This window comes from Zootoca vivipara, chromosome 2 (genome assembly GCF_965207765.1).
Source record: "Zootoca vivipara chromosome 2, rZooViv2.hap1.1, whole genome shotgun sequence".
Classification (NCBI taxonomy): domain Eukaryota; kingdom Metazoa; phylum Chordata; class Lepidosauria; order Squamata; family Lacertidae; genus Zootoca; species Zootoca vivipara.
The window spans coordinates 2,522,751-2,549,753 of record NC_142584.1 but is presented as its reverse complement, the minus strand read 5'-3'; the positions used below and the strand labels follow the sequence as shown (position 1 = coordinate 2,549,753).

Here is a 27,003-nt window from a genome sequence, read left to right as displayed (position 1 = left end):
GGGCAGTTGGCACCGCCCCTTGGTGCATCTTCCCTCCCCACATGGTGCTTTAGTACTTACTGGGCTAAACCAGTCAACTAAACAAATCCTAAACATCTTCTCAGAATCTAGTCCAGGCATCCCCAGACTTCGGCCCTCCTGATGTTTTGGACTACAATTCCCATCATCCCTGACCACTGGTCCTGTTAGCTAGGGATCATGGGAGTTGTAGGCCAAAACATCTGGAGGGCCGCAGTTTGGGGATGCCTGATCTAGTCATTGACTTTAACCACATTTTCACAAGCAGAAGGAAATACTTTGTTTGTTTCATTCATTTTATCTGTACGCCACTTTGCCACCCCCCAAAAATGCTCAAAGCAGCTTACGAAAAAGAAACAGAGATGCATTTCAAACAAACACGACAAAAACAATTTCATAACAACATAGCAAAGCAATAGCACAATAGGACCACCCTGCTGAAGGCCCTGCTCCTGCCTTTATCTACCTGGCCCAGGGCAGGAGCTGACAGGCTTCCTAAGGACTGCTGCTGCTGCCCAGCAGAGAGAGCTTCTTCCCTTAAATTGTTTTTATATCCTTTTAAATTCTTTTTTTAGTGTTTCAACGGTTTTTAACTGGGCTGTAAGGGCACTTGGTGGGATGCGCCGGGGATGAGAGGAGCAGGGGGAGGCCCCATTACAGAGGTTCTGGGTAGGGGAAGGTATGGTGTGGGAGGAAGGGCAGGCCGGATAAGGGGCACATGGTCCAGGCAGTTAGTGACTGTGCCATGAGCCAGCCCCTCCTCCAACCTAGGGAGTTGGAGTTGTCATATTAGCCAGCCCTCGGGTCTGCAACTGCTGCTGTTGAATGCCAGGTCGGCCCAGAATAAAATCTTCCTCATCCATGATCTGATTATGGATGAGGACGCTGATCTGGCATGTATCACTGAAACCACGGTGGGTGAACAGGGTGGAGTTGGTCTCACCCAGCTGTGCCCACCTGGGTACTCAGTGCAGCATCAGGCCAGACTTGAGGGTCAGGGAGGCATAGTTGCTGTGGTCTATAGAGATTCTCTATCTCCATGCTCTCTGTCCAGTTGAGGGGGGGGGCGAATCTAGAGTGTGTGTTTCTGGTGTTGGACAATCGGGACAGATTAGGGATTCTGCTGGTTTACCGCCCGCCTTGCTGCCCAGCAGTCTCCCTTCCTGAGCTGGTCTCTGGGGAAGTGTTCAGTCTTCCCTTTCCCTTTCCCACATCTGCAGCCCTATGTGCTACTCTTAGCACCATTTGAAGAGAACTTGAGGTCTGGTTCACACGGAAGGAGGGCAATACCTTCAGCTCATTAGTAGCTGGCTTCTCAAAAGGCTGGTTGGAAGCAGGATGCTTCTGCAGATAAGCCTTCAGCTCCAGCAATCCTTTGGGCGTCCACACAGATTCAACAGCCTTCTTGCAGTACTCCTTCTGGTTCATGTTCTGGAACCATCTCCTCAAGGCTTTTAACTCATCTTTAAAATAAAACAAATTCCAGAGGAAAAATCTCTCCTTGGTAGTTGCTCAGTCTCAAATAGAAATGTATTAGGTTCCTATTTGTTAACACCTACACCCCACAATCTGCGGAGATCCCTGCCACTGACTCAAAACTAATTGGAGGGGTACACCAGACAGGAGACCTCTTCTGGGCAAGAGAAGCATAGTTGGAATCAGCAGTGATCAGAATCAAGATGGCCTTGAGAAACTAAAAGCTAGCTGTTGTACCTTTATCTCAGTGTGGTCCAAACAGTGTTTTGATTGCCCTAGGATCCCTCTGTAAGATGACAGTAGTAGCAGACAATCCTTCCCCTGAAAGAGTTTGCCAATGCTGGTCTTCCTCCGTAGCAAGCAGCCACAAGAGCATGTAAGGTTGTTCCTTAAGGTGCACTCAGGGGCAACACAGCAACTGAGCAAGTCTCATTGGTGCTGCATATGAGCTGGTTGTGTCCTAGAATTCTCTGCAATGCAAGGGGGCTCCCTGAAGGCAGAAAGTTTGGCAATGTTCCATATGCTTCCATTACTGAGAGAGGGAAGAGTGTAAGAAGAAGGACCCCGCAAAACCCCAATTATGTATGCATGCATGTATGTATGTATGTATGTATCTATCTATCTATCTATCTATCTATCTATCTATCTATCTATCTATCTATCTAATCTTTCTATCCCACCTTTCCTCCAAGGAGCTCAAGGTGGCATTAACGGTTCTCCTCCTCCCCATTTTATCCTCACAACAACCCTGTTGGGAATGTGACTGGGCCAAGGTTGCCCAGAGAGATTCATGACTGAGTGATTAGGGATGGGGAGAGGAGAGGAGCCAGAGTAACACCTAGAGGCTCATCCAAACCAGCACGCAGATCAGAACATCAAAGTTGCCTCCTGTGGCCTTATAGCTTGGCCACAAAATGATCATCATCATCATCATCATCACTTTTAATTTGTATACCGCCTTTCTATCTTACAATACTCAAGGCTGTTTACAAGCTGAAGAAACAGAATCTAAAGAAATACAAAGCAACCTTATAACAATCTAATGCAATACAAAAATGTGATAATAAAACATAGCTTTAAAATAAGCAATCAAATAATGTAACGTTCAACAATCATAAGGCCTTTGGCAGCATCTCTCACCTGGCAGGAAGGATTCATCCCTTAACAGAGGGAACAGGGCACCCCACAACACAACATCAACAGCTGACTCAGCGTCCTAGACAAAAAGGTTAGGGGGAAACTGGTTTGCACGTGTGAACAGGAGGGGCAACATGACTGCCAGGACAGAACAAACTCTAGAACAGAGTTGCAAAGTGTTTCCCAAAAGGACCAAACTCTTTCCATAATATGCATCTATTATTAAGTTTAAACTTTCCAGAATTGACACTGAAGAGACTTCCATGCCTCTGTTAACCATTTTATCAGAGGGCTCCTTTTTATTATTACAGAGCAATTTGCAAATTTCCTAAATGTAGCAATTTTGCATAGGCTGCTTTATGGTGCATGCACACATGCACACACACACTGCAATCTTTTAACTAACTTATGTAATTTATGTTCTACTAGCTGGCCCGGCCACGCGTTGCTGTAGGTCATCCCTGTGATTCCCCCCACCCTGTCCCGATCCATGACGTATCCCGCCCCTCCTCCCTCCAACCCCCTGGCTCATCCCTGTGTTTCGGTAGGATACCCTTCCCTCTGTTTTCCCCGGGGAATGTTGTCCCCTCCCCCTGTATCTCCATACATTGGCCCCTGCACACGCATCGTGAACCTTTTTATATATTTAGATTTTTAAAAAATTGAAATAAGAACATGAGAAGCAGAAGTTATTATTGTTTAATTTTATTTTTGGGGTTGTCATTTATTTTGGTGGGTATTGTATGATTTGGACATTGTTGTGTGTTTTGGGGTTTGTGTGTGTGTGTGTTGTTATTTGGATTTTCTAATTTTGTAGTAGGTGACCCAGAGAACCACTTTAATAATCCCGACTGGGGGGGGATGGGAATCAAATAGTGAAGACCCACAGCCCCGTAGCAACAGAAGGCGAGTTCTGAAGTGCCCGAGCTCTTCAGTTCCATAAAAACCCCAGGAAGTGGCGGAAATAAACATCAGGAAAGGAACAAGGCAAGGGTGCCCCTTATCTCCCTTGTTATTTATATTAGTATTGGAAGTTTTGATGGATAAGATAAGAGATAACAAGGAGATAAGGGGAATAAAGATTGGACGTAGAGAATATAAACAGAAGGCCTTTGCTGACGACCTCGTGATAACTATGGAAGATCCCGAAACTGGCATAGCAGAACTACTGAAGGAAATGGATGCATTCGGAGCAGTAGCTGGATTTAGATTAAATCAAAACAAAACAAAAATGATAATCAAAAATCTGACAAAGAAAGAAAGGGAGGACTTGCAAAGAAAATACGGTATTGAAATAGTGAAGAAAGTCAAATACCTAGGAATATGGTTATCAGAAAGGAATATAAATCTCTTCAATGATAACTATACAAAAACTTGGAACGAAATTAAAAAGGACATAACAACATGGAAAAAACTGTATCTCTCTTTGTGGGGTAAGATTGCCACAGTAAAAATGAACATACTACCGAGGCTTTTATTCTTATTCCAAACGATCCCGGTAGTGAAGGGTGTCACCATATTTGAGGAATGGAGGAAAGAAATCTCCAGATATATATGGCAGGGGAAACCCCCACGAATAAGGTATAAGATCTTAACAGATAGAAAAGAGAGAGGAGGTTTCTCATTACCAGACCTCAAGATCTATTATGAGGCCTCTTGTTTGGTATGGTTAAAAGAATGGGCAACCCTAAGTGATCCAGATCTACTAGATCTTGAAGGCTTTAACAACAGGTTCACTTGGCACAGCTACCTCTGGCATGAGAAAGTTAAATCGCACAGAGGCTTCCTTTCACATGTGTTTAGGAGGCCACTGTATGAGGTCTGGAATAGAACTAAAAGCTTAATAGAAAGGAAAACTCCAAGGTGGCTGTCGCCAACTGAAATCTTAACAATTAAAAAAGTGAATATGGAAATAAATTGGCTATGTTATGAAGATATTCTTATAGAAACTGAAGAGGGCTGGAAAATCTTAACTTACGACCAATTGAAAGGAAGAGGCATTGGTTGGTTACAATACCATCAAATATATGACCTGTTTAAACAAGACCACAAAAATCACGGTTTCGAGTGTACAAAATCTAAATTTCAATCAGAAATACTAGAAGGTAAAGAAAAATTGTTAACCAAGATGTATGACCTCCTCCTGGATTGGAACACGAAGGATGAAGCAACTAAAGAGTGCATGATTAAATGGGCAGTAGACTTAGGCCATAATATTGGTATCGATCAATGGCAAAACCTATGGAAAAATCAAATTAAATTTACTGCATGCACTCTTTTAAAAGAAAACATCATGAAAATGATGTTTAGATGGCATCTTACGCCGGTCAAATTGGCAAAAATCAATAAGTCTAACAACAAAAAATGCTGGAAATGTAACATCAAAGAAGGGGACTTCTATCATATGTGGTGGCGCTGTGATAAGGTTAAGATCTATTGGGAGCAAATATACAACGAATTAAAAAGAGTATTACGATACACGTTCCCAAAGAGACCTGAAGAAATGCTATTAGGCATCTTAAGTAGAAATATAAAGAAAGAAGATCATAAACTTTTTATGTATGCCACCACGGCCGCGAGAGTTATCTTAGCTCAAAAGTGGAGAACAATGGATATGCCCACGATTGAAGACTGGAGGGAGAAACTGTTAGAATACTCAGAGCTGGCTAGGTTAACGGGGAGAATTAGGGACCAAAAACAACAAAAGTTTCAAAAAGAATGGGAAAAATTTATGATCTATATGAAAGACTACTGTAAAATTTAAATAAAGATAGACCAAGGGAAAAAGGAAAACCAGTAGATCATTATTATAAAATGCAACAAGAAGGTATGTAACCAGGACGCAAAACAAATAGGAGGAAATATAAATTGGAAAAAGGTATCTGGAAGAATATATAAGGGACGATACTAATTTGGAGGGGAAAGAAAACCAAAGAGAGAGAGGAGGAAGTCAAGTTGGGGAAAATGAGATGAAGATAAAAGTAAAGAACAGGAAGGAAAATGTAGTGATTGGAGACACAAGCCCAGGTGGACAAATGATATGAAAGGATGCTTTATTTGATAAATGTTACGAACGGATACCTGTGGTTACTTTTTTTGTATAAAATAACTTTTTCCTTCATTTCTATGTGATTTGGTGCTGTATATAGTTGCAAAATCAATAAAAAGTATATTTAAAAAAAGGAAGTGGCAAGGGGAAGGTAGGATATTGTAAATCAAGGGGTGGGGTGGGGGATTGACCACTGCAAATATCTAAGGACTTAAACTGGGGAGAGAAAGTGCATGGTTGGTTTTTTTTAAAAAAGACACAGAGGCTTGCAATCAGTCATAGTATAAAGCCTAGGTTAAAAGGGGCACAATTGCCCTTACTTAAAATGGCCGCCGGAGCCTCGCATGTGACACAACGCCCACTAAATTTTAAAGTAAAAACCCCTTGCCGTGCCCCCAAGTGCATTGCTGTGGATTACCACCACCACCCCGGGCCTAGTGGGGGCCTGGCAGCCTGGCAGGGACCTACATAAAACAAAGGCCATGCTGCAGCCTGCGATCCGGGCATTCGCCCTCTCCCCCCCCCCCGGGCCTAGTGGGGGCCTAGCAGCCTGGCAGGGGCCTAGGAGTCTGGTAATGGCTGCCTTGGTGGTTTCAGTTGCTTGGTTGATGTTTGCTTGGTTGATTATTTGGCGTCACCCTTCAGAGCTTTTGCTGATGACAGCATGCAATCTGCCTTTCTATTGGATGCTGCTGGAGTCTTCAGAGCTTTTGCTAGTGATGTCTAATTTGTGCGCTTTTTCTTTTGCGTTTAATCACTATTTAAGGTATGGAAGCTGTGCTTTTTTGGAAAAAAATGTATGCCAGATCCCTCACTTATGGGCAAGGTACGCTTTGTCCTAATTTGATGCAATTTGGTTCAGCGGTTACGGAGAAAGGCTGTGACCTCTGCGCGCGCAATGCCTACATTTTTATATATATAGATAACTTTTGCATTTGTGCTCAGTGGGCCATAAACAAATTATATACGGTATTTGATTTATCTTGTCAGCAAAAGCCAGCATAACATAGCAATTTAGTACACATATTCTGTAATTAGCTTTTTATATAAGACGATAAACTTGTGTTCTAAAATGGTCACTGGGAAATACAAATGCACCAACTGAAAGAACAGATGTTCTTGTCCGATCTCTTACCCAAGGCAGGATAGCCTTATGCATTCTGTGACTCTATTGTTCCAAATTGCAGGGCCGGCTCTAGGGGTAGGCTGGGTGGTGCGGGGCACCAGGGAGCTGGGCTGGCAGGGGGGCGCCGCGCGGCAAAGCCGCGTGGAAACCAGGCTGCGCACTGCGCCCGCCCACCAGGGGGGGGCGCCAGAGCGATCTCCCCACCATGGTGCCAGGGCACCCGACATGCTTGAGACGGCCCTGCCAAATTGCACAAGAACAGCACTTGGTATAAAATTTAGCATCCAGAGAACTGCAGCTTTTATTATTTCATTTTGGAGTTTTTAGCCCTTAGGCATAGCTGCCAAGTTTTCCCTTTTCTCGCGAGGAAGCCTATTCAGCATAAGGGAAAATCCCTTAAAAAAAGGGATAACTTGGCAGCTATGCCTTAGGGTGAGAAAGCTCAGCAAGCATTGCACTCACGCATACAGGCCTAAGCCTCAAAAGTCAGAGGTGATGCCTCAATGGCACTTCAAGCAATTATAGTTCTCTCCCCACTCTTTGCTTTGCTCCCCTGACTTTGCTTTGTTTCCCCCTCCCCTTGGTTCTCCTGTGACAAGAGCCGCATAAAATGATGTGTTGCAAATGGACAAGACCTTGGCTTGGAACCAGTCCTGCCAAAGACAACCGGGGGGGGGGGGGGAGATTCTAAGTAGTGCTAAGGAGATTCTTCACCAGGACAAACAAAATTGCTTGCACTGATTGAGCAATCTCCCTGCTCCTCTCCACACACGCTGTTCTGGGGGTTCTTCTGAATCTCCTGAACAGATTTGGAGAATAAGGGGAGGAATTCCTGTTGTGCAAGCAGGATTCATTGCGCTGGCGCCCACTAGTGCAACTATTTAGCCTGAAAGATCCAGAGTGACTGGATATCCCTCTCAACTCTACCAATCCTTTGCCAGTAATGCTAAGTTTGCTACACAGAGATTCTTACTTACCCCGGCAAGATAAGGAGTACCCCTTTTGACAAGGGTCTGGTCGATGTAGTTCAGTGGTTTCTGAATAATATCCAAAACCTCCTCTCCTTTCTTTCCATGCACCAAATGAAGATACAAGGCTGCAGACAAAGCAGGCTAAAAGGAAAGCCAGAGGAGAGGAATTTTAAGGCCCTCTTATGCCTCATGTTGGGGACGCAGGTGGCGCTGTGGGTTAAACCACAGAGCCTATGGCTTCCCGTTGCTCGGTCCCAGCTCCTGCCAACCTAGCAGTTCGAAAGCACGTCAAAGTACAAGTAAATAAATAGGGACTGCTACAGCGGGAAGGTAAACTGCGTTTCCGTGTGCTGCTCTGATTGGCCACATGATCTGGAAGCTGTATGCCAGCTCCCTCAGCCAATAATGCGAGATGAGCGCCGTAACCCCAGAGTCAGTCACGACTGGACCTAATGGTCAGGGGTCCCTTTACCTTTATGCCTCATGTTGTTATCTTTCACCCTTGCTCAAAAGTAGGTTGTCCTCTCCTAAGATTAGAACTGATACCCTATTTTACAATGAAAAGAATAGTGCATACTGGCAGCCCTGGATAACAGCAAATATAAAAGCTAGTTTCCCTCCACACTGTCACAATTCAGAATTAACCAAGGAGCAGAGAATGAATCCTATGCAGGACTACTGTATAAGAAAGGATGTGGAAAGAGAAGCAGGATCAATTCTCACCAGTGTCCCACAGCAAGCTTGGTGCTTGCCCCAGTAGTCACCATTTTACTTTTAGCTATACAGACACATTGAGCTCCCCTGCCCCCCAGCCAATTCATTCTAATGGCAGACATTTTGCTCGCCAGATTTTATATATTTAGTTCCTCTGCAACACTTGTGCTAATGAAGACATAGAACTTGAGGAAACCCTAAGCAGATGAATAGGTGGCTTCCCCACCCCCCACTTAATGATTTTCATTGAGTTTTGTAGGACAGAGTAGAGGAGCAGCCTCAATAGTTTGGGCTTCCAACCCAATGGCATTATTAAGCAAACCCCTTCATCTTCTTCCCTGTAAGTAGAAGGTTATTATTAATTCTATGGGGAAAGTGCTGCACCGGTAAACCAAGGGGGAGGGCAGGAAGCAGGGGAGAGAAAACCTATGCTCCAAACATTAGGTGTAGGAATGTAAAAAGCCAGTTTTCCACTCCAGCCTGCATTGTTGCATGCAGCCCTATCTCCTTTCTGCTGCAGTTTGTCTTCTGTCAATAACTAGGTTATTTGCCCTACTGTCCGCCGTGGTGAAATTATGTAATTTATGTATTTAACTATGTCAATTACATAGTATGTTATTCCACCCCATTAATTTCAATGCAAAGGAGTGGGAGCTCAATTATGTACTGTTTGCTGACTGAAAGCAACAGAAGCAAATACTGACTGTATTTGCTGGATTGATTTCCATTGCAGACATGAGACAAATAAGTGCATGTTTGCCGTTTCCTCCACCATTTCTGTTTTTGTCAGAATTCTCCAACATTCCTACTAGGTGACCCACCCTCCATCAACAGGAAGCTTAAATAAGCATCTTGCACACACACCCAGGGGCCCCTGCAATATATAATCACTCCCTTCATACACCCCACCAACAAGAACTGGGCATTTTGGAAGGACAATAAACTGAGTCAGTCTCATCTATAGGCATCTGCGTATGTAATTAAAGAAAATAAAGCAGCTACTATAACCTTCTTCTCTTCCCGCCCGTGAACAATACCATTTCCCCTCCATGAACTGCAGAAACATGCAAATGTCCCCACCATAAAGAAACACAGCAATGCTTCACACACCTCCAGCTCAGTTGCATCCCACTCAAACAACTGATTGGAAAAATTGCTCTCATCCTGGCCAAAATCACGAATTTCTTTTCCAGATAAATGGAAGAAGTACCTAGAAGAAAGAAAGCAGAAGAAACTGAGCACTCTCCACTGGGAATATGCGCACACTTCTAGATGAGTTTAAAAGACAATCAGGAAAACAAAACGATAGTCGTGCTTGTGTTCTATCACAAGGAGCCCTCATTAACCCCTTCTGTTTCCAAACCCAACATGACTGCCCTTTCACATTCTTGTGATGGAGGCTGATTCACAGATCTTGCTTTTCTGTGCTCTTCTGCTTCATGCACTCCAGTATGTGATGCATATCTTGTTTCTATGATTTGTGCTGGCATGATCCAAGGCCGCTAGAGAACCAGTGTGGTACAGTGTTCAGAGTGCTAGAGACCTGTGCCCAAATCCCTATTCAACTATCAAACTCACAAGGGGGTTGGGGTTGGGATAGCAGTCACTATCTCTGCCTTCCCTTTCCAAACAGGATTATTCTTATAATTAAATGGGGAAACCCCCACGTGGGCTCCTTGGAGAAAGACACCAAAATATAAACAGCAATAGAGATGAAGCCTGCCTAACATTCAACGGGAAAAGATTCCAAAGAGTAGATTCTAGCACTCACAAAATTCCCCATGAGGAGACTGGCGGGAAACCCAGTGCCCACAGTCACGGGGGCAAGCTGGCACTGTTGGCCCACTCCATTGGTTTGGATGGGACAAATGGTCTTCACCACCCAGAACCCCTTCTCCCTCACTAGCAGTGGGGACTGGCACGGCCCAGCAGAAGGCTGCACCAGCCTGATGGTGTCGGGAGATACTACGCAGGCCAGTGCAGACTTCCACTAGGCTGCGTCGGTCCCTGCAGCGTTGGGAGACACTGCACAGGCTGCTGCAACCTCACACCAGGCTTCCACGACGTTGCGCTGGCCCATCAATATGGGGGGGGGATGCTGGGTCTCCTTCAAACAAATATTGAGGGGGTGGAACACACCACAGCTTCACAGAGTTGGTGTCCCTGCTCAGTGGCCCTGCCACCTGGCTGTTGTAGTGTAAAACCCATTGAGCCCATTGTTACAATTGTCATAATATATATTGTACAGATGAAAATAGCATGGCTCACTCATTTTATGCCAACTGCAGATATCGTTCAAAGCCTGGGGCTGCTTGCCTTCCCAGCTGACCCACCTGTTCAGAATTAAATCCCGATGTACTGGGGGAGGGGGGAGTTGGAAGAACAGAAGCAGGCTTTACAAGGCTTTATAAGGTTTTGTAAGTATCTGCTTTATAAGTTACAGAAGAGGAGGGAAAGAAACAAGAGCACATTATGGAGGATTTGGAGCTTGAGTAATGGGGTGCAAAGGGAGAAGTTGTCCCCTCTCCTACCCTATGATGAGCTGGGACCACCAAGGGTGGTTCTAAACCCTGTCCTCTAGCACAAAGAGGTGGCTGTGTATGTTCTGAGGGTTGGGGAAGCCTAGCACAGACCTATGTAGGATTGTAAATAAACCAGTAGCAGAGTGCTAATGAGTGTCCCAGCTCCCCCCCCCCATCTCCATTTTCCTCCACAGGAGACTAACTGCAGCGGTGAAGTTATTTGTGCACATGATGTAGAACTCTCAGCAATATCCAGTCTACAGTGGTACCTCGACTTACGAACGACTCGGCAACCAAATTTTTTGACTTACAAATGGGGCAAAACGCTTACGAATTTCTCGACATCCGAACGAAACCGCGGCAGATTTAGATAGGGTTTTTTTGACTTACAAATTTTTAGATGGAGTTGCTTCGACTTATGAATTTTTCCGTTTCCAATGCGTTCCTATGGGAAATCGCGTTTCCAATGGCGCTTTTCGGCTTACAAATTTTTTGACCTACGGAGGTGCCTTCGGAACGGATTAATTTCATAAGTCAAGGCACCACTGTATTTGATATCAAGTCTGTGAAATTTGAAAGCTAGCTAGCTACTTTGCAACTTACTGCTGCTATTTGGATTTAAAATGTGACATACGTATTTTTAATCAGAAGAACACAGCCACATATATGAGACTCAAACAGAAAGCAAAAGTCTTCAAGCTGGCTGTTGCCCAATTAATACATCATTTTTGTATGGACTCAGGCAAATGATAACAACCTACTGAAAGTGATGCAGATTCCCAGGATCAGTAAGTTTTTTAAAATACTTTTTGTACCTGTGCTTCAGGCAACTGCTTTGCTCGTACTATCAACACCGCTGGTGTTTATCTAGCATCACCAGTACCCTAGACATTGGGCACAACACACACACACACACAGAGTTCAAGTGATGTGACCAGTAACTTGACTTGGAAAGCACACAGGGCACCCAGGACCTCATACTTACTGGCAAATCATATTTGTGGAGAAGAGGAAAGACTCTTTTTCCAAGTGCAGAGCTGGCAGCTGTGAGCGGGTGAGGAATGGGACGATATGAGCTGTCAAGGAGGAATACACACAAAACAGAGGTACAGTTTACACACACACAAGAGAATTAACTATTTTCTAGCAGGTCTTCTTTGCTTGAGCAACTAAGAAAAGTTGACAGGGGGCAGAAGAGAATTTATAGCAAAATAGTATATATATTTTATTATATAGGAGTTGTCATATGCGGGCCCACATTTTTTAATACCAGATTTAGTTGCTTCAAGTTTATGGTAAAGCCTAAACTTTGCATGTGAACAGTTTCAGGTTCAACCCCCACTATCCCCAGATACAGATGGAAATATTCATTGACAGGAGTGCCACTCAATCCAGCAGTTAGCCCTCATTTTTGTCTCTAGGCCCAAAGTTTACCGGTAACTAATGATACCAAACAAACAAAATTGACATTTTGCCAAATTAAAAAAAATCTCCCTCGACAGCAATTTTACCTGGAAAAAAGAGGACTTATCTGGGGAAAACCAGATGTATGGCAATCCTAAAATTGGGTTCAATGGCAGGTGGGACTGCCAAAGTTTGTTCCCAGATGCCGGCCCCTTTTCTATCTATCTATCTATCTATCTATCTATCTATCTATCTATCTATCAACACGTTGATTCAATGCACACAAGTTAAACACATGTAAGTTGCGGACTTACTGTATAGACTAGAGTTCTTCAACTGTGGTTTCCCAAAAGTTGTTCAATTACAATGGCCATCATTCTGGACCACCAGCTAAGCTGGCTGGGACTACTGGAAGTTCCAGTCCAACCTCTGGGGACTGGTTGAAGTAGGCTGTTGCAGGCAGGGATTCCTGCGGGGTACCGATTCTACACCTGCGACCACTAATGTGGGTTAGGATTCTTCCATCTTCTCAGTCCCACTCCCCACACATGACAAAGCAGAAGTTAAATGGCTGTCACATGGAGGATGGAGCAAGCTTGTTTTCTCCTACTCTATCAGCTAGGACCGGAACCAAACTTACAAGTAAAGGTAAAGGTAAAAGGACCCCTGACCATTAGGTTCAGTCAAGACTGACTCTGGGGTTGCAGTGCTCATCTCGTGTTATTGGCCGAGGGAGCCAGCGTACAGCTTCCAGGTCATGTGGCCAGCATGACTAAGCCGCTTCTGGCGAACCAGGGCAGCACACAGAAACACCGTTTCCCTTCCCACTATATAAGTAAAGGTAAAGGGACCCCTGACCATTAGGTCCAGTTGTGACCGACTCTGGGGTTGCGCACTCATCTCGCATTATTGGCCGAGGGAGCCGGCGTATAGCTTCCAGGTCATGTGGCCAGCATGACTAAGCCGCTTCTGGCAAACCAGAGCAGCACATGGAAACGCCGTTTACCTTCCAGCTGTAGCGCTTCCTATTCATCTACTTGCATTTTGACGTGCTTTCGAACTGCTAGGTTGGCAGGAGCTGGGACCAAGCAACGGGAGCTCACCCCGTCACAGGGATTCGAACTGCCAAGCAGGGCTTGTGCTTATTGTGTTGCCAAGAGATGGCAGAATTTGTTTCCTGTGGCCTTTCAGACTCACCCCGACCAGTTACCAAAGACAGTGTATTCTACTAGCAAAACTAGGAGCTTAAGCCATCTATCCAACTCATGCACAAGACCAGATGAAGATCGCTTCCTCCTCCCAGTCACAAGATATAGAGCCAAAAGAGCCCTCCAGGGTTAAAAGTCACCTTGTCACTGCCACCCCAAAAGCAAATTCAGGACCTCCCTGCCTACTGACAATCAAATGGCTGCCATGTTGTTTTTTAAAAGAGGCAGAAAATGGTTTAACCACAGTGCCACCTGGGTCCATTCCTGCTATAGCGGTACCTATTTATCTACTTGCACTTTGACGTGCTTTCGAACTGCTAGGTGGGCAGGAGCTGGGACCGAGCAACAAGAGCTCACCCCGTCGCAGGGATTCAAACCGCCGACCTTCTGATCGGCAAGCCCTAGGCTCAGTGGTTTGACGCACAGCGCCATCCGCGTCTCCCAGTAGGCCTGGACAACATATAGCCCAGGACTGGTATGAGCGGCAGACTGCAATGGCAGCTTCACTCAGCAATATATCATGGGTGAAACCACCATCACTCCTCAGTCTTTCTTCTACCAGTACCCAGCGCACCAAGGGAGAACAAGTTGCAGCAGGCACTGGAGGCAGTGGGACTCAGGAGAGGCAGCAACTTCACCAGTGATAAAGCGCTGAGTGAAACTGCCACCTCACTCTGCCCTCATAGCAGTGCAGAGGGAGAAACAACCTGCATCGGCCAGGCGCAATACAGCTTGTTCCTCCCGCCTCCTCTTTAAACCACTTGGCTGAGCAGCGTGCCACTGCCCTTGCCTCAGCCAAGCAGTTTTACAGAGCCCCCAACCCACCACCGGCTCGCATGAGCCAGCGGCAGGGTGGGGGCTCTGTTAAAGTACTCTTGCTCCCCAGCTGAGGAAACTTGATCCTTCTCCTGCTAGGATCAGGGGTGCTTAGATGGGACGGGAGGCTTTGCACCCTCCAGCTGAAGAAATCTAACAGAGTCCCCACCTCGCCTCCAGCTTGTGCTAGCCAGAGATGGGGCTGGGGCTCCCTTAGACTTCTCCACTGAGGTGTGCAGGTGAGTCCCTCTTGGCGAAGATTTTTAAAGGAGCCCTGACCTCGCCTCCGGCTTGCGCAAGCTGGAGATGGGGTGGGCCACATCCCTTCGGCCCACCATGGGCGGGACGTGGAGCTTGTTCAGCTAGGGGGTGGAAGCCTTTGCATCAACCAGCTGAGCAGCACTGATGAGAACAGTGACAGTTACACCCAGCGCCTCACGGGGCTGGGGTCAATGCACCTTGCTCTTTCAACATTGCGGCATATTGCCAGACCAGGATGCTTGGCTGGTGATAGATCGTGGTGTTGAAAACCTGTCATCGCCCAGCCCTAGTTGTAAGAAAGGAGATTCTGACCAAACACAGAGAAGAACCTTCCAACAGTAAGAGCTGTTTGACAGTGGAACTGTTTTCCTCCAGAGGTGATGGGTTCTCCTTCCTTGCAGGTTTTTGAGAAGCGTTTGGATGGCCACCTGTCATGGATGCTTCAGCTGAGATTCCTGCATTGCAGGGGGTTGGACTAGATGACCTGGTTTTTGATTTATTATATTTCTATGCCGATTTTCATTCAAATGAGTCCCAAAGTCGCTGACAAACAATAAATAACAGGATTGAAGATAACCGAACAACATAATTATAGCATAGGGTCTCTTCCAATTCTATAATTCTATGATTCATAACCAATCCAGGTTAAGGGATGCTAAATTACAGAACAGCAGAGGGTGGAGAAGTCCTTAAAAATCAGAATTCAAAGCTCTAGTTACAGGTAGGTAGCCGACGTAGTTGAAACAAAATAAAAAAATTCCTTCCAGTAGCACCTTAGAGACCAACTAAGTTTGACATTGGTATGAGCTTTCGTGTGCATGTATCTGAAGATATGTGAAGAAATGTGCATGCACACGAAAGCTCATACCAATGACAAACTGAGTTGGTCTCTAAGGTGCTACTGGAAGGAATTTTTTTATAGAATTCAAAGCGTTAGATAGGGATGGGGGGGGGATCCTAAGGTGGAAAATCAAGGCTGCTGCTGCGATAGGATTTGGTTTTTCATTTTTAGTTCATTTCTCTTTTACGTCGGAACAGTATCGTCATCATCATCATTATAGCAATCTCCCGTAAGCCACCTGGGCGAAACTGGGGTGTTTCCTGGGAAAGCGGGGCGCACCCCCTGGCACTCACTCACCCTCCTGAGGGACCCACTTCAGCTCCGCAAGGGCGCCGGTGGCTTCGGCAGCCGCCAGCACCTTCAGCGCCCCGGGACTCCCTTCGCTGAGGAACAGCTTCATGCTCGCAAGTTCGGACCGCGCTCTGCTCCTCAGCTGATGCAACTGGGCTTCCTCCTGCTGTCCACGTGGGCCGTGAAGCCGGCTGCCCGGACCCTCCCTCCGCACACCCACTTTGGGGCCTACGCACGCACGCACGCACGCACGTCCCGGAACTACGACCCCCACCATGCATTGCGCACAGGACGGGAAGTTGTCGCGACAGACGCGAGGGGAAAGGAAAGGGAAGCAGAGTCGGAAAAGGAGGGGCATGCAGGTAGCTTGTGCACATGCGCACGTATGTACGTATGCACACGAATACGCTGATGTGATATCATTGTGTGTTTAGATAGATAGATAGATAGATAGATAGATAGATAGATAGATAGATAGATAGATAGATAGATAGATAGATAGATAGATAGATAGATAGATAGATAACATTATCACTAAAAGAAATGCAAAAAGCTAAATCGCAACATGTCTGATATCAATAGGCAGGGAGTTCCAAAGTCTTGGTGCTGCCATACTGTATATGGGTCTGATTATGGAAATAGGTTTCCTTAAGTATTAAATTGTTAGAGTTCCTTATTAAAATGCCTATTTACTGCATCTAATTATGCACATTATCTTCTTGATCTGTTGAATTAATGCAACAGCCACTCTTCCCACGCACCTGGTGATTCCCAGTAACTAGCTTTCAGAGGCATACTGCCTCTGACGGTGGAGGTAGAAAATTTAAAACACAGAACAGCAGAACATAATGTAAGAACCAACAAAACAGGAAATGAGTGTTAGTGAAGCAGTAGTCAATAAAACCCAAAAGTCTAGGAAACATGTCTTAGAAGCCGTTCCATTAAAAGTGGTGGTGAATTAAGAGGGAGCCTTAACCTGGCACCTGACAGAATAGCACAAGTGCCTAGTGAGTTTGTATGTCCAGGTTACTCAAAAGCCCCTTTTCCAACTTAGCCACTGGATGAGGAGGGCAGCAGGCACACCCGGAGAAAAGTTTCAGGATGAACCAAAGGCTACCCAGGACTTTCACCATAAGGTGGAGATAATTCTTTCTCCCATTCTCCCACCTCTTTGTAATAGGAGAGAGAGAAAAAAAGTAGAGAGAAACTTGCAGCATAAACTTCCAGTGAGCATTTGGAAGCTGCTGTGCATGGAACAGAAACAAGAAGGGATCTCTTGACACCTTAAAGACCAAGACTGCATCCTATACTGATTTACTGAGGGGTGAAAGTAAGACTGCAACACTATGCACACTTACAAGCTCCATTGAATACAGTGGAGTTTACTTCTGAGTAAGCATGCAAACAGCAGCTCTGTAAGTCCAACTGAACCAAATGGGGCTTACTTCTGTGTAGATACATATTTATTTTATGGCATAGGTGTTGTGTAGGAGAATCCACTTCTCCAAATCCACTGAAAAGAATTTTCATCTAGGAGCGCAGAGTGTCTCTGTCGTTGGGCAACTCTGTAGTACTCTCTCTAACTTTTACATTGGAAGTTAGGCTAGATTGAAAATGAGTTCTGTTTTAGGCAGGAAGGGCTGTGATGGTTGACTTTTGCGGAGGCTGGAAGACAATAACACTGCTAGCTTCCTGTTTGATTCTAGATCTCTGGTTTACTGCTGGGGAGATCAAAGTACAGGGTGTTTGCATGAAAGCCACGGGAGGAAATAATAATAGCAAGGTGAAAGAATTGTTTTGGAGTTGTCAAGGAAAAAATGCATTTTTTTGCATGCTTCATATTTTATATAAAATGACAAAATCCAGTTTTGCTTGCATTGAGATGGGAAACTTTTTATAAAGAAAACAAATTAAACTGACGTCATCCTGGGAAAAAGTGACAAGTGGGGTGCCACAGGGTTCTTTCGTGGGTTCGTTGTTCAACATCTTTATGAATGACTTGGATGAGGGAATTGAGGGCATGCTCCTCAAATTTGCAGATGAGCAACTGGGAGGGGTAGCTAATGCCATAGAAAACAGAATCAGAATTCAAAACAACCTTAATAGATTGGAGAACTGGGCACAAGCTAAACAAAATGAATTTCAGTAGGAACAAATGTAAGGTTCTGCACTTAGGCTGAAAGAATCAGATGCACAAATATAAGATGGGGGACACCTGGCTTACTCACACTACATGTGAAAAGGATCTAGGGTTACTGGTGGACCACAAGCTTAGCATGAGTCAACAGTGTGATGCAGCAGCAGCAGCGAGAGAGAAAAAAGCAAACACTATTCTTGGCTGCATTAATAGAAGTATAGTGTCCAGATCAAGGGAAGTAATAGTACCACTGTATTCTGCCTTGGTCAAACCACACTTGGAATACTGTGTCCAATTCTGGGCACCACAATTTAAGAAGGATGTTGACAAGCTGGAATGTGTGCAGAGCAGGGCAACCAAGATAATCAAGGGTTTGGAAACTAAGTCTTATGAGGAGTGCTTGAAGGAGCTGGGTGTGTTTAGCCCAGAAAAGAGGAGACTGAGAGGAGATATGATAACCATCTTCCAATATCTATAGGGCTGTCACATGGAAGAAGGAACATGCTTGTTATTTCCTGTTCTGAAGGTTAGGACTCAAATCAATGGCTTCGGGTTACAAGAAAGGACATTCTGACTCAACATCAGGAAGAACTTTCTGATGTTCAACAGTTCAACAGTGGAGCGGACTCCCTCGGGAGGTGGTAGACTCTCCTTCCTTGGAAGGTTTTTAAGCAGAGGTTGGATGGCCATCTGTCATTGGTGCTTCAGCTGAGATCCCTGCATTGCAGGGCGTTGGACTAGATGACCCTTGGATCCCTTCCAACTCTAATATTCTATGATTCCATAATAATGAAACCAGCTTCCATTTTAACACATCATCAAGGACACTTAATATCTTGAACATATGCAGAGTGTATTTTCTATTATACAGGGACTCATTTTTCAAATAAATCAATTTAAGAACCTTTGGTCTCTCACTCACCTCATTCTATTTCCTTTTTAATGTTCTTTACAGAGCAACGAGAAATAACAATAGATTTTGGTGTTTACATTGCATCCAGTCCAGATTTCCCAAGAATGGAGTTAGTGGCAGGAGCAAAAGGATGCAAGGGAACAAAGACTGCTCTTGGTGGATTTTTGTAGAGGATGAATACTCTGTTAATGAAACATGTATGATTTACAAGCAAACACGTAGAAGGCCATGCAAAAGGTCCCTAGTTCAGTCCCAGTCAGTGTAGGCAATACTGAGCTAGATGGATCAATGGCCTGTCTCATTGTAAGGCAGTTTCCCGTGTTTCTAGCTTTAAGCCGATGATCTGCCTGAACTGAGCCCATGTTCAGTGGGTGTGCTCTCCCAATGAAGGTGTGCCTAGGCTGCAACCACACCATGCGCTCTCTTAACCACATCTGCTTTCGGAAGCATCCTCCACAGACTTAAGAGGGACGTATTGAAAAGACAGCATGCATAGGATTACAACCCTTGTCTTGCTGCTTTCAGCAGGTTTTCTTGCTTCAGTAATAATTTGTTTCATGCACACACAAAAAGGCTTCAATCTTTATTTTTAAAAAAGATTTTTAAAACTCCATGTAGGCTTGATTTATGGGGTTGTGGGTCAGAGAGACTGTGCCTCCTTCCTGCCTCATCATGGGGCATGTGAACAAAGCAGCTCGCTGCTGCCGATAGGAAACCATTAACCCCTGCGAAAGCGGATGTGCGATACCTGCGCTTTGTGCTCAGTGCACTGAATTCTTTTAAACAAGTGAAATGCTTCATCTTTCACACCCCACCTACACGAGGGATCAAAAGGACAGGAGAGGAGATCCAGGAGCAAAATAGTCACTCTCAGGAACTTCATCTTTCGTTGTGATGTGAAGTCAGGTAAACTTAATTCTTATACACAGTTGATCTGGTGCCATGATCTTGTGCTTCTATTATTGTGGATTGGTGGGGTGGTGGGAGAGACTTATGAATTCAGGTTCTGTCTTCATCTCTTGAGAATGCAAAGGGATTTCATGAATCCGGTGGGTGAAAGGATCCATGAACTTAAATCTAGGAGGTGGGACTCTGTGATTTCCCCTAGGTCCTATGGAACATTGTGTCACACTTGTCCCCACTTGTATATAAGCAGAAATAAGTTTTAGTGGGGTTGATTTTCTTGGGGTTGATTTTCTTTCATGGGGTTAATTTTCTTGTTGGGGCTCCGGGTGTGTGTGTGTGCTAGTCTATGGCTTAATGGCAGGCCCATTGTCAGCGTGTCCCTTCCCAGTCCCGTGTGCTGGTAGCTGGATCAGCAAACTGCCATTTTTAATTTCCCACAGTGTCCCTGATTGTAGCATCTCTCATAGCTGCCAAGTTATCCCTTTTCTAAGGGAAATTCCCTTATGCTGAATAGGCTTCCTCGTGAGAAAAGGGAAAACTTGGCAGCTATGATCTCTTTGTGGGAAATTTAAAATGAGGGCTCCTATTTTGTGCTGAGAAATGTTGGAGGGTATAACAAAAACTACCAAAGAGATACCAGCTTTTTCAAAAGTGGCTTGGCTTTTGAGAAACAGGGGCCTGCAGTACTTAGCTAACTGGAACCACTGCTGTACTTGGTTACAAAACACTAGTGTTTGATCATAGAGCTGGAAGGGACCCTGAGAATCATCTAGTCCAACCCCCTTCAGTGCAGGAATACGCAGCTATCCAAAGCCACAACCTTGACATTATCAGCACCACATTCTAACCAACTGAGCTATCCAGTTGATGTGTTCTTTCTCTGCATAGCTTCACTCAGACTTGAGTCCTTAAGCTGTTACTAATTTGTCTCTAAGGGAGAGGTGAAAACTTTTGTACATATAGAGTTAAGGCACCCTGCATTAAAATGGGGCGGGGGGGGGGGGAGTGAGAGGAAATCAACCATTAAAGTAGGAACAGGGCTGGCATTAAAAGGCAATTCAGAGAAGATTTTTGAATGGTAATTAAGAGGCCATTCTACCATGGCTGAGTATCCACCATACATTTAAAGCACATTTTCTCTCTCTCTCTCTCTCTCTCTCTCTCTCTCTCTCTCTCTCACACACACACCCACACACCCGAAAAATCATGGGAACTGCAGCTTCCTTTGCACAGAACTGCAATTCCCAGCACCCTCAACAAATTACAGTTCCTAGGATTATTTGGCGTGGGGTGTATTTTATACCTACAGTATAGTGTTAAATTCAACAGGAAGCAATGAAACAGCAGAACCTGCAAGCAGGAAGTTTTTATTTTAAGACTCATTAGCTCTGAACTATTGCTTTGCCAGTCCGCTCTAGGCAGGCTGGCTCAACAAACATGTTTTATGTATTTTTTAAAAAAAATTCCCATGAATTTGGCTGGAGGATAAAATACTGGAAACTGTAATGTTGTTTGGATGCTCTGTCAAAACTGAGTGAATAAAGGATAACAGTTGCAGCTTAAACGCCTTGCCTGTTTGTATGAGTGATTAAGTTGAGGCACCTACTTTGTGCCTCAACTACAGTACCGCTGGCAAGTGGCCCTCGGAGAGTGGCCCAAGGGGAATATGAACCTTTGCACTACAGAACAACTGCTTGTTGCATATTTCTCACACACGCACACACACACACAAAATCTATCATCTGTCTTTATAGATATAATCGATCTGTCAATCAATCAATCAATCAATCACCGCCCCACCCACTCATGCGCATCCCCCTCAACATGACCACATTTATGCGGGTCACTGTGGAATAAATAAACAAACAAATAAATAGATAGATAGATGGACTTCACTTTGCTCAGGGCTGCTGCCAGAGTAAGAGAAGGAGGCCTTCGGTTGCCCTCTGTGACCAGCGGCCACCACCATGCACACTGGCTTCCCTCAGGCTCAGGACAGGTTGCGAAGCTGCCCTGTGCAATTTCCAGGGTGAGTCTCTCTCTCTCTCTCCTCCCCGCATGCTCTCCCTACAAAGGTGGGGTGCTCCTTATCAAATTTTAAGAAACATGTAGCTTACGAATATGCTCCCAGCCTAGTTCAGGGGTAGACCATATGTCACCCTCCCTGAAGTTGCTGGACTATAGCTTCCATCGTCCCTAACCATTGGCCATGCTGGCTGAGGCTGATGGAAGCTGGGAGTTCAGCAATGTTCACCCCTAATGTGTAAGAAACAGAAGCAGCAAGGCTCCAGGTGTGCTTCCTATTTGTGTGCAATGCCTTGCTACCGTGTTCATGTTCTGGAATGGCATGCAAGCCAGCAACAAACAAGGTCAGCGCTAGGTCCGCTGGGCCCTGTGCTTTGTTGACAGAATTACTTGTTAGCCATTCTTTGAACAGCAATGAGTGGCTGAGAATCACTGCTTACATTTCCCACAATGCCTCAGAACATAGGAGACAACTCCTAGGGGCTGAGTGAGGTCCCTTTGCCCCCCCCCCCAGTAAAATATTTGTCATTTGGCTGTCCCTGTCCAAAGTTGATTAGCATTGTCATCTAAATATGTGTGTGCTGCATCTTGTGATTGATTATGCGGTGCGAGGCTTAACCCCCCCCCCATATTTTATTCAAATTGGCATCCCTGCCCCAAAGTGAAGCTACCATGAGGAGTAATAAAAATGGTAGCAAATCCTCAAAAAAGTATACAATATATACAGAAACTACATTTTATATAACAGTATAATACCAGCCCTCCCACCCTCAATCTGACAGCCATGGGTCCTGCCAAGGTGGTTGGTTATGGGTACTGGATGCTGGCAGCAGCCCTACAAAAAAACCCCACAAAAACTCACTAGCAATTGGACATCTGAGGCAATCTTTCAGAAAGCAAATTAAACGCTCACCTTCTCTGATCCCACATGCATGCATAGATACCATCTGAGCACATGTGCTCCACAACAGTGAAACCCACTAGGTAATGCCAACATTTCTGTAAAGCCTGAATGTTTGGGGAGGCAATGGGGGCAGGGTAGCATTCTGGCCTCTAGAGAATGGGGAAGCTGGAGGAGATAAAGTCCCCCCCCCCAAACCCAGAAGTTGACCACTCATCATCTAGATGGAATATGCATAGGTTGGTCTACGAAGAACATGTACCTACAAAGAACGAGGTACAAGGATCTTATACCTTGAAGGTTCTGTTGGAGAGATGCTGACAAGAAGGATGGTGAGGAATTCCAAGGGGACTGAGACGAAGACAAGCCAGCTTTGTTTGTTTGAGAGTCTGGGGCTCTAGAAACTGCCTCCCTGTGATGGTTTTTATGAGCTAAGCAAATCCCACTGGGAACATCTTCTGCTTTGTATGGCTGTGTACTCACTCTCTGCAATGAGTTGCGAGAGCAGTATTGCTTCCTCTTGCAACAGCTACTTGGACACTCCTGCAACTTTTGCTTTTCCAGGGCCAGGTAAACTGGAAAGCACTTCTGGAGTTGGTGGGGACACTGCCAGCTTCTTCTCCAGTCTGAGCGGCATTCTGAAAGCCGTATGCAGTGGCCCCTAATGGAACCACAGACTCCCAGCTGCAAGGCACATTGAAATATACTCGGAGTCGAGAGTGAATTTCATGCTCTTTATTCAGCTCATAGTCATCAAGGAGAAGAAGAGAAGACTGGCTCCTTTCCCAAAACCATCTGCTTATATACATTATTTACACAATGGGCCTTGCGTGATTGGCTACTTCAGGGCTACACCTGTGGGCCAATCAGGTTGTGGATTGACTTCTGCCTGCAGCCTGATTGGCTGCTCCTGCAGGCCAATCAGGTTGCAGATTCACTTCTGCCAGCCGCCTGATTGGCTGCTCCTGCAGGCCAATCAGGTTGCGGATTCACTTCCACCTGGAGTTGGATTGGGTAGCTCCTGCGGACCAATCAGACTGCTGATTCTGAATCCTATTGTTCTAGGATTCAGCTCAGTACATAACACACATGTTGCAGCATGTCTGTGTGGGCATCTGATTGTGGGAAGCCCTTTGTTTGCAATAGAGGTGGAAGATCCGATTCTCACTTCCTGAGCTACAGGACTATCCTTTCCCTGCTTGGTTCTCTCTCAGCTGCATACGGACAATGCATTTGAAGCACAATACTTCCCCTGTAGAATCCTGGGAACTGTAGTTTGTTAAGGATGTTGGGAATTATAGCTCTGTGGGGAGGGCAATAATGTGCTTTAAATGTCTGGTGTACATGCAGTGGTGGCTATGATATGGTTCAGGGTTTATTGTTTTTGTTTTTTTGCCGAGGCAGAAAGATCTCAAAAGCAAGTAAACTGACCATTGAAATAATATACTGTTAGCAACTGTGTGTGGCTTGGCGTAGGTGTAGCGGTTAGAGATGTGTGGGGAACCTGTGGTGCGCCATATGTTGCTCCCATCATCTCCCATCATCCTGGCCACTGCTTGGACCCATGCCTAGAAAGCTAGGGTCAAGAAGAAGTGTGGATGGACCTAAGTTTTGTGTCTCAGCCTCACCATAGGATGGTTGGGAGGATAAACCGGGAGGGAGCTACAACCTCTTTAGAGGAAGAGTGGGATATAAATGTAATGAATAAGCAAGATGTTTTGGGACAGAGAAGGAGGACTAACTGGAGCCAATGCTCCAAGAAGGAAAGGCCTAATCTTCAATTTAAACTATCCTATGGAATTCATTGCCAGTGTATGTATATTATGACTTTTATAGCACTAGGAAGAAAAGCCTGGACTTATAACCCAATGGTTGCTAGGAATTCCCTGTGCTTTCCTGCAAAACTAAGGGCTTGTCAATAATAATAATAATAATAATAATAATAATAATAATGGGATGGGGGAGAATTTCAACTCACTTGAACCTACTGTACTTAATTTGCACTTTCTGAAACAATCTGAGATGTGAAACACAGACATTCTTTGAAATTTGCACTTCCCTGAATTTTGCAGTGCAGTTCTCCAGCCAAATAGTGTGCACAAGAATGCATATACTGGGCTAAACCGCACATGTTAGTGAAAAAAGCATACTAGAATTATAGGGGAAATTGCATTGCAAAATTGCATACAAACAGGTATATAATAGGAGGAAATTAGCACTAAAATTCTGGTGGATTTTCTTGAGGACTTTTTCATTTTTAAAGAAATTACAAACTAATGTGGAAATGTGGAGAACAGAACTTAAGGTGGGGAAAATGAGAAACAGAGAGAGAAACCAAAATAGACAGATCCACCCATCATTAGTGATAGAACATCTGCTTTGCAGGCAGAAGGGCATTCCCTGGCATCTCCAGGAAGGGCTGGGACAGAACAGAATGTCCTGCCTACTACCCCAGAGAGCCCCTGACAGCCAGGGTAGTTATCCTGAGCTAGATGGACCAATGGTGGATTCAGTATTGGCCCGCTTCCTATGTTTGACATTCTTAGTACACTAATATTTCATCATGTATGATTAAACCAGCTGATGACAGCAGATGTGCCTAAGCAGATTGGCATCTTCTCCGCTCTAAAAGGTATATTTATATTTGTGTGTTCAGCCTCTCGGTGTTGTGCCCCTTCTGGCACACAGTCCCTGACGCTTCACGGCTATCCTGTTCTGATGAGATGCTTGCAGGACGGCGACTACTGGAAGGGTTCAACCTCCGCCAGAGCACACCATCACTGGACAATCCCTCTGGCGCTGTTATGCTGCAGGCCCTCTACAACTACCAATATAAATCTGAGGATGGGAGGCAGGTGACCATTGCAGAAGGCGAGATCTTCCAACTCATGCACAAGGCCAATGAGGACTGGTGGCAGGTGCGACGGCTTGGTCAGCCCAAGCAGAAGCGGCCCATCTTTGTGCCTGCCACCTACATGATTGAAGTGCCGCCTGGCACAAGGACAGCCTGCCTGGAAAATACTGCACAGCATCCTGGCATCAATGCAGAGCAAGATGGTGGCACTGGTGAGTTTTTGGGGAAGGACCAAACAATGAGGAGCCAGGCTGGCATGCCAGTTTATATTGTAGACAAAACTTCTAGAATTTAAATAGAAATGCAACACATCTCACCATAGTGGGGAAGAATTTGAGCAGATGAGCTGTGTGTCTGCCCATTCAGCTGTCCAAGTGTTGTTGGCAATGGGAAATTTTAGGCCCTTGCTCTCCCTTCTTATCGGTCTTTATATTTAAGCTAGACTTGGACTGGACAGTCACATAAAGGGCACCTTAAAAGAGAGGACTCTCCTCTGACACACCTTTAAAAGAGGACTGCCACCCTTATTGGGGTGGATGGCAGACCTTCCACGTGAGAACTGTAAAGCAGTCACACTTTCCCTGCAGCCATGGCATTGCTCTCCTGAGAATCCCTACTCTCTGGGGTGATGGGAGCTGGAGTCCAATGCATCAGGAGGGCACCATGCTGAGGCCTCAATATATGGGCAGGATCATGTGGGAAGAGGCAACCAGGAACAAGCAGAAGGGCAGGCAAGTGGATGGGGAAGCCAGCAGACTCTGAGGGGAGCAGCCAGGGCTGTGGCTTGGTGTGAGTGCCCAGGCTTTGCCTGCAAAAGGTTCTGGGTTCATTCCCCAGGTGGGGCTGTGCAAGACTGCTTTCTGAAACCCCTGAGAGCCACTGCCAGTCCCTAGAGACCAGAGCTCTTCCCCCATTATTTCAATCAGCCTAGGCAATGGGTCAGAGATGATGGAAGTGGTAGCCCAACAACATCTGGGAAACCAAGGCTGAAGACAGCTGGACCAATGGTTTGTTTCCATATTAAGCCTCACATTGGCTGCAGCGTGGAGATAGAGAATCTGACGATTGTTCCAGCAAAGACCTGGAAGCATTGATAGCTCAGTTTAGGTCACAAGGAACCAATGGTCTACCAGCAGTGGGGTGGAGGGAGAAGTTACGGTAAGTGGCATTAGAACCCGAGAGAACAACACTGTTCCTACCCCTCCTCCTCCTCTCTGCAGCCTCTGGTAGATCATCACAAGAGATTCCTGGTTTGAGCCTTGGCTGGAAGAATGTTGACACGCTGATGGCTATTGGGACCAGTCCTGCAATAGGAGGCTGATGGGACACATGAGGCATGCTCTCCTGAGAGACTATGTGTGCACATGCTAGCAAAAGGAAACTTCATGGCTAGAACTGGGGATGTGGTAGTCAGTGGCCCCTGTTTAGAGGGT

General features: G+C 45.4%; 2 protein-coding genes across 5 annotated transcripts in view; one reads left to right on the top strand and one right to left on the bottom strand.

Annotated features, from left to right (window-relative positions):
- The window catches only part of MARS1 (methionyl-tRNA synthetase 1), a 36,035-nt gene extending 19,910 nt beyond the window's left edge, over positions 1-16,125 (bottom strand). For 2 of the 3 annotated variants that reach the window (XR_015948347.1, XM_035102415.3), the window contains exons 1-6: positions 15,841-16,118; positions 11,999-12,089; positions 9,602-9,701; positions 7,784-7,918; positions 2,635-2,710; positions 1,309-1,481 (exon numbers count right to left, since the gene is read on the bottom strand). Coding sequence is in view for 2 of the 3 variants with exons in the window: in XM_035102415.3 (XP_034958306.3) it covers positions 1,309-1,481; positions 2,635-2,710; positions 7,784-7,918; positions 9,602-9,701; positions 11,999-12,089; positions 15,841-16,111 (846 nt within the window). In the remaining variant the exon portion in view is untranslated. Of the gene's footprint in view, positions 1-1,308; positions 1,482-2,634; positions 2,711-7,783; positions 7,919-9,601; positions 9,702-11,998; positions 12,090-15,840 lie in introns of all 3 variants that reach the window. The other variant, XM_035102407.3, reaches the window with a different exon arrangement.
- A 3,194-nt stretch (positions 16,126-19,319) lies between these two features.
- ARHGAP9 (Rho GTPase activating protein 9) overlaps positions 19,320-27,003 on the top strand; it is a 29,403-nt gene continuing 21,719 nt past the window's right edge. The window contains exons 1-2 of one of the 2 annotated variants that reach the window (XM_088661191.1): positions 19,320-19,790; positions 25,373-25,782. In XM_088661191.1, the coding sequence (XP_088517317.1) occupies positions 25,440-25,782 (343 nt within the window). In that variant the 5' untranslated portion in view covers positions 19,320-19,790; positions 25,373-25,439. The remainder of the gene's footprint in view (positions 19,791-25,372; positions 25,783-27,003) is intronic. The other variant, XM_035102387.3, reaches the window with a different exon arrangement.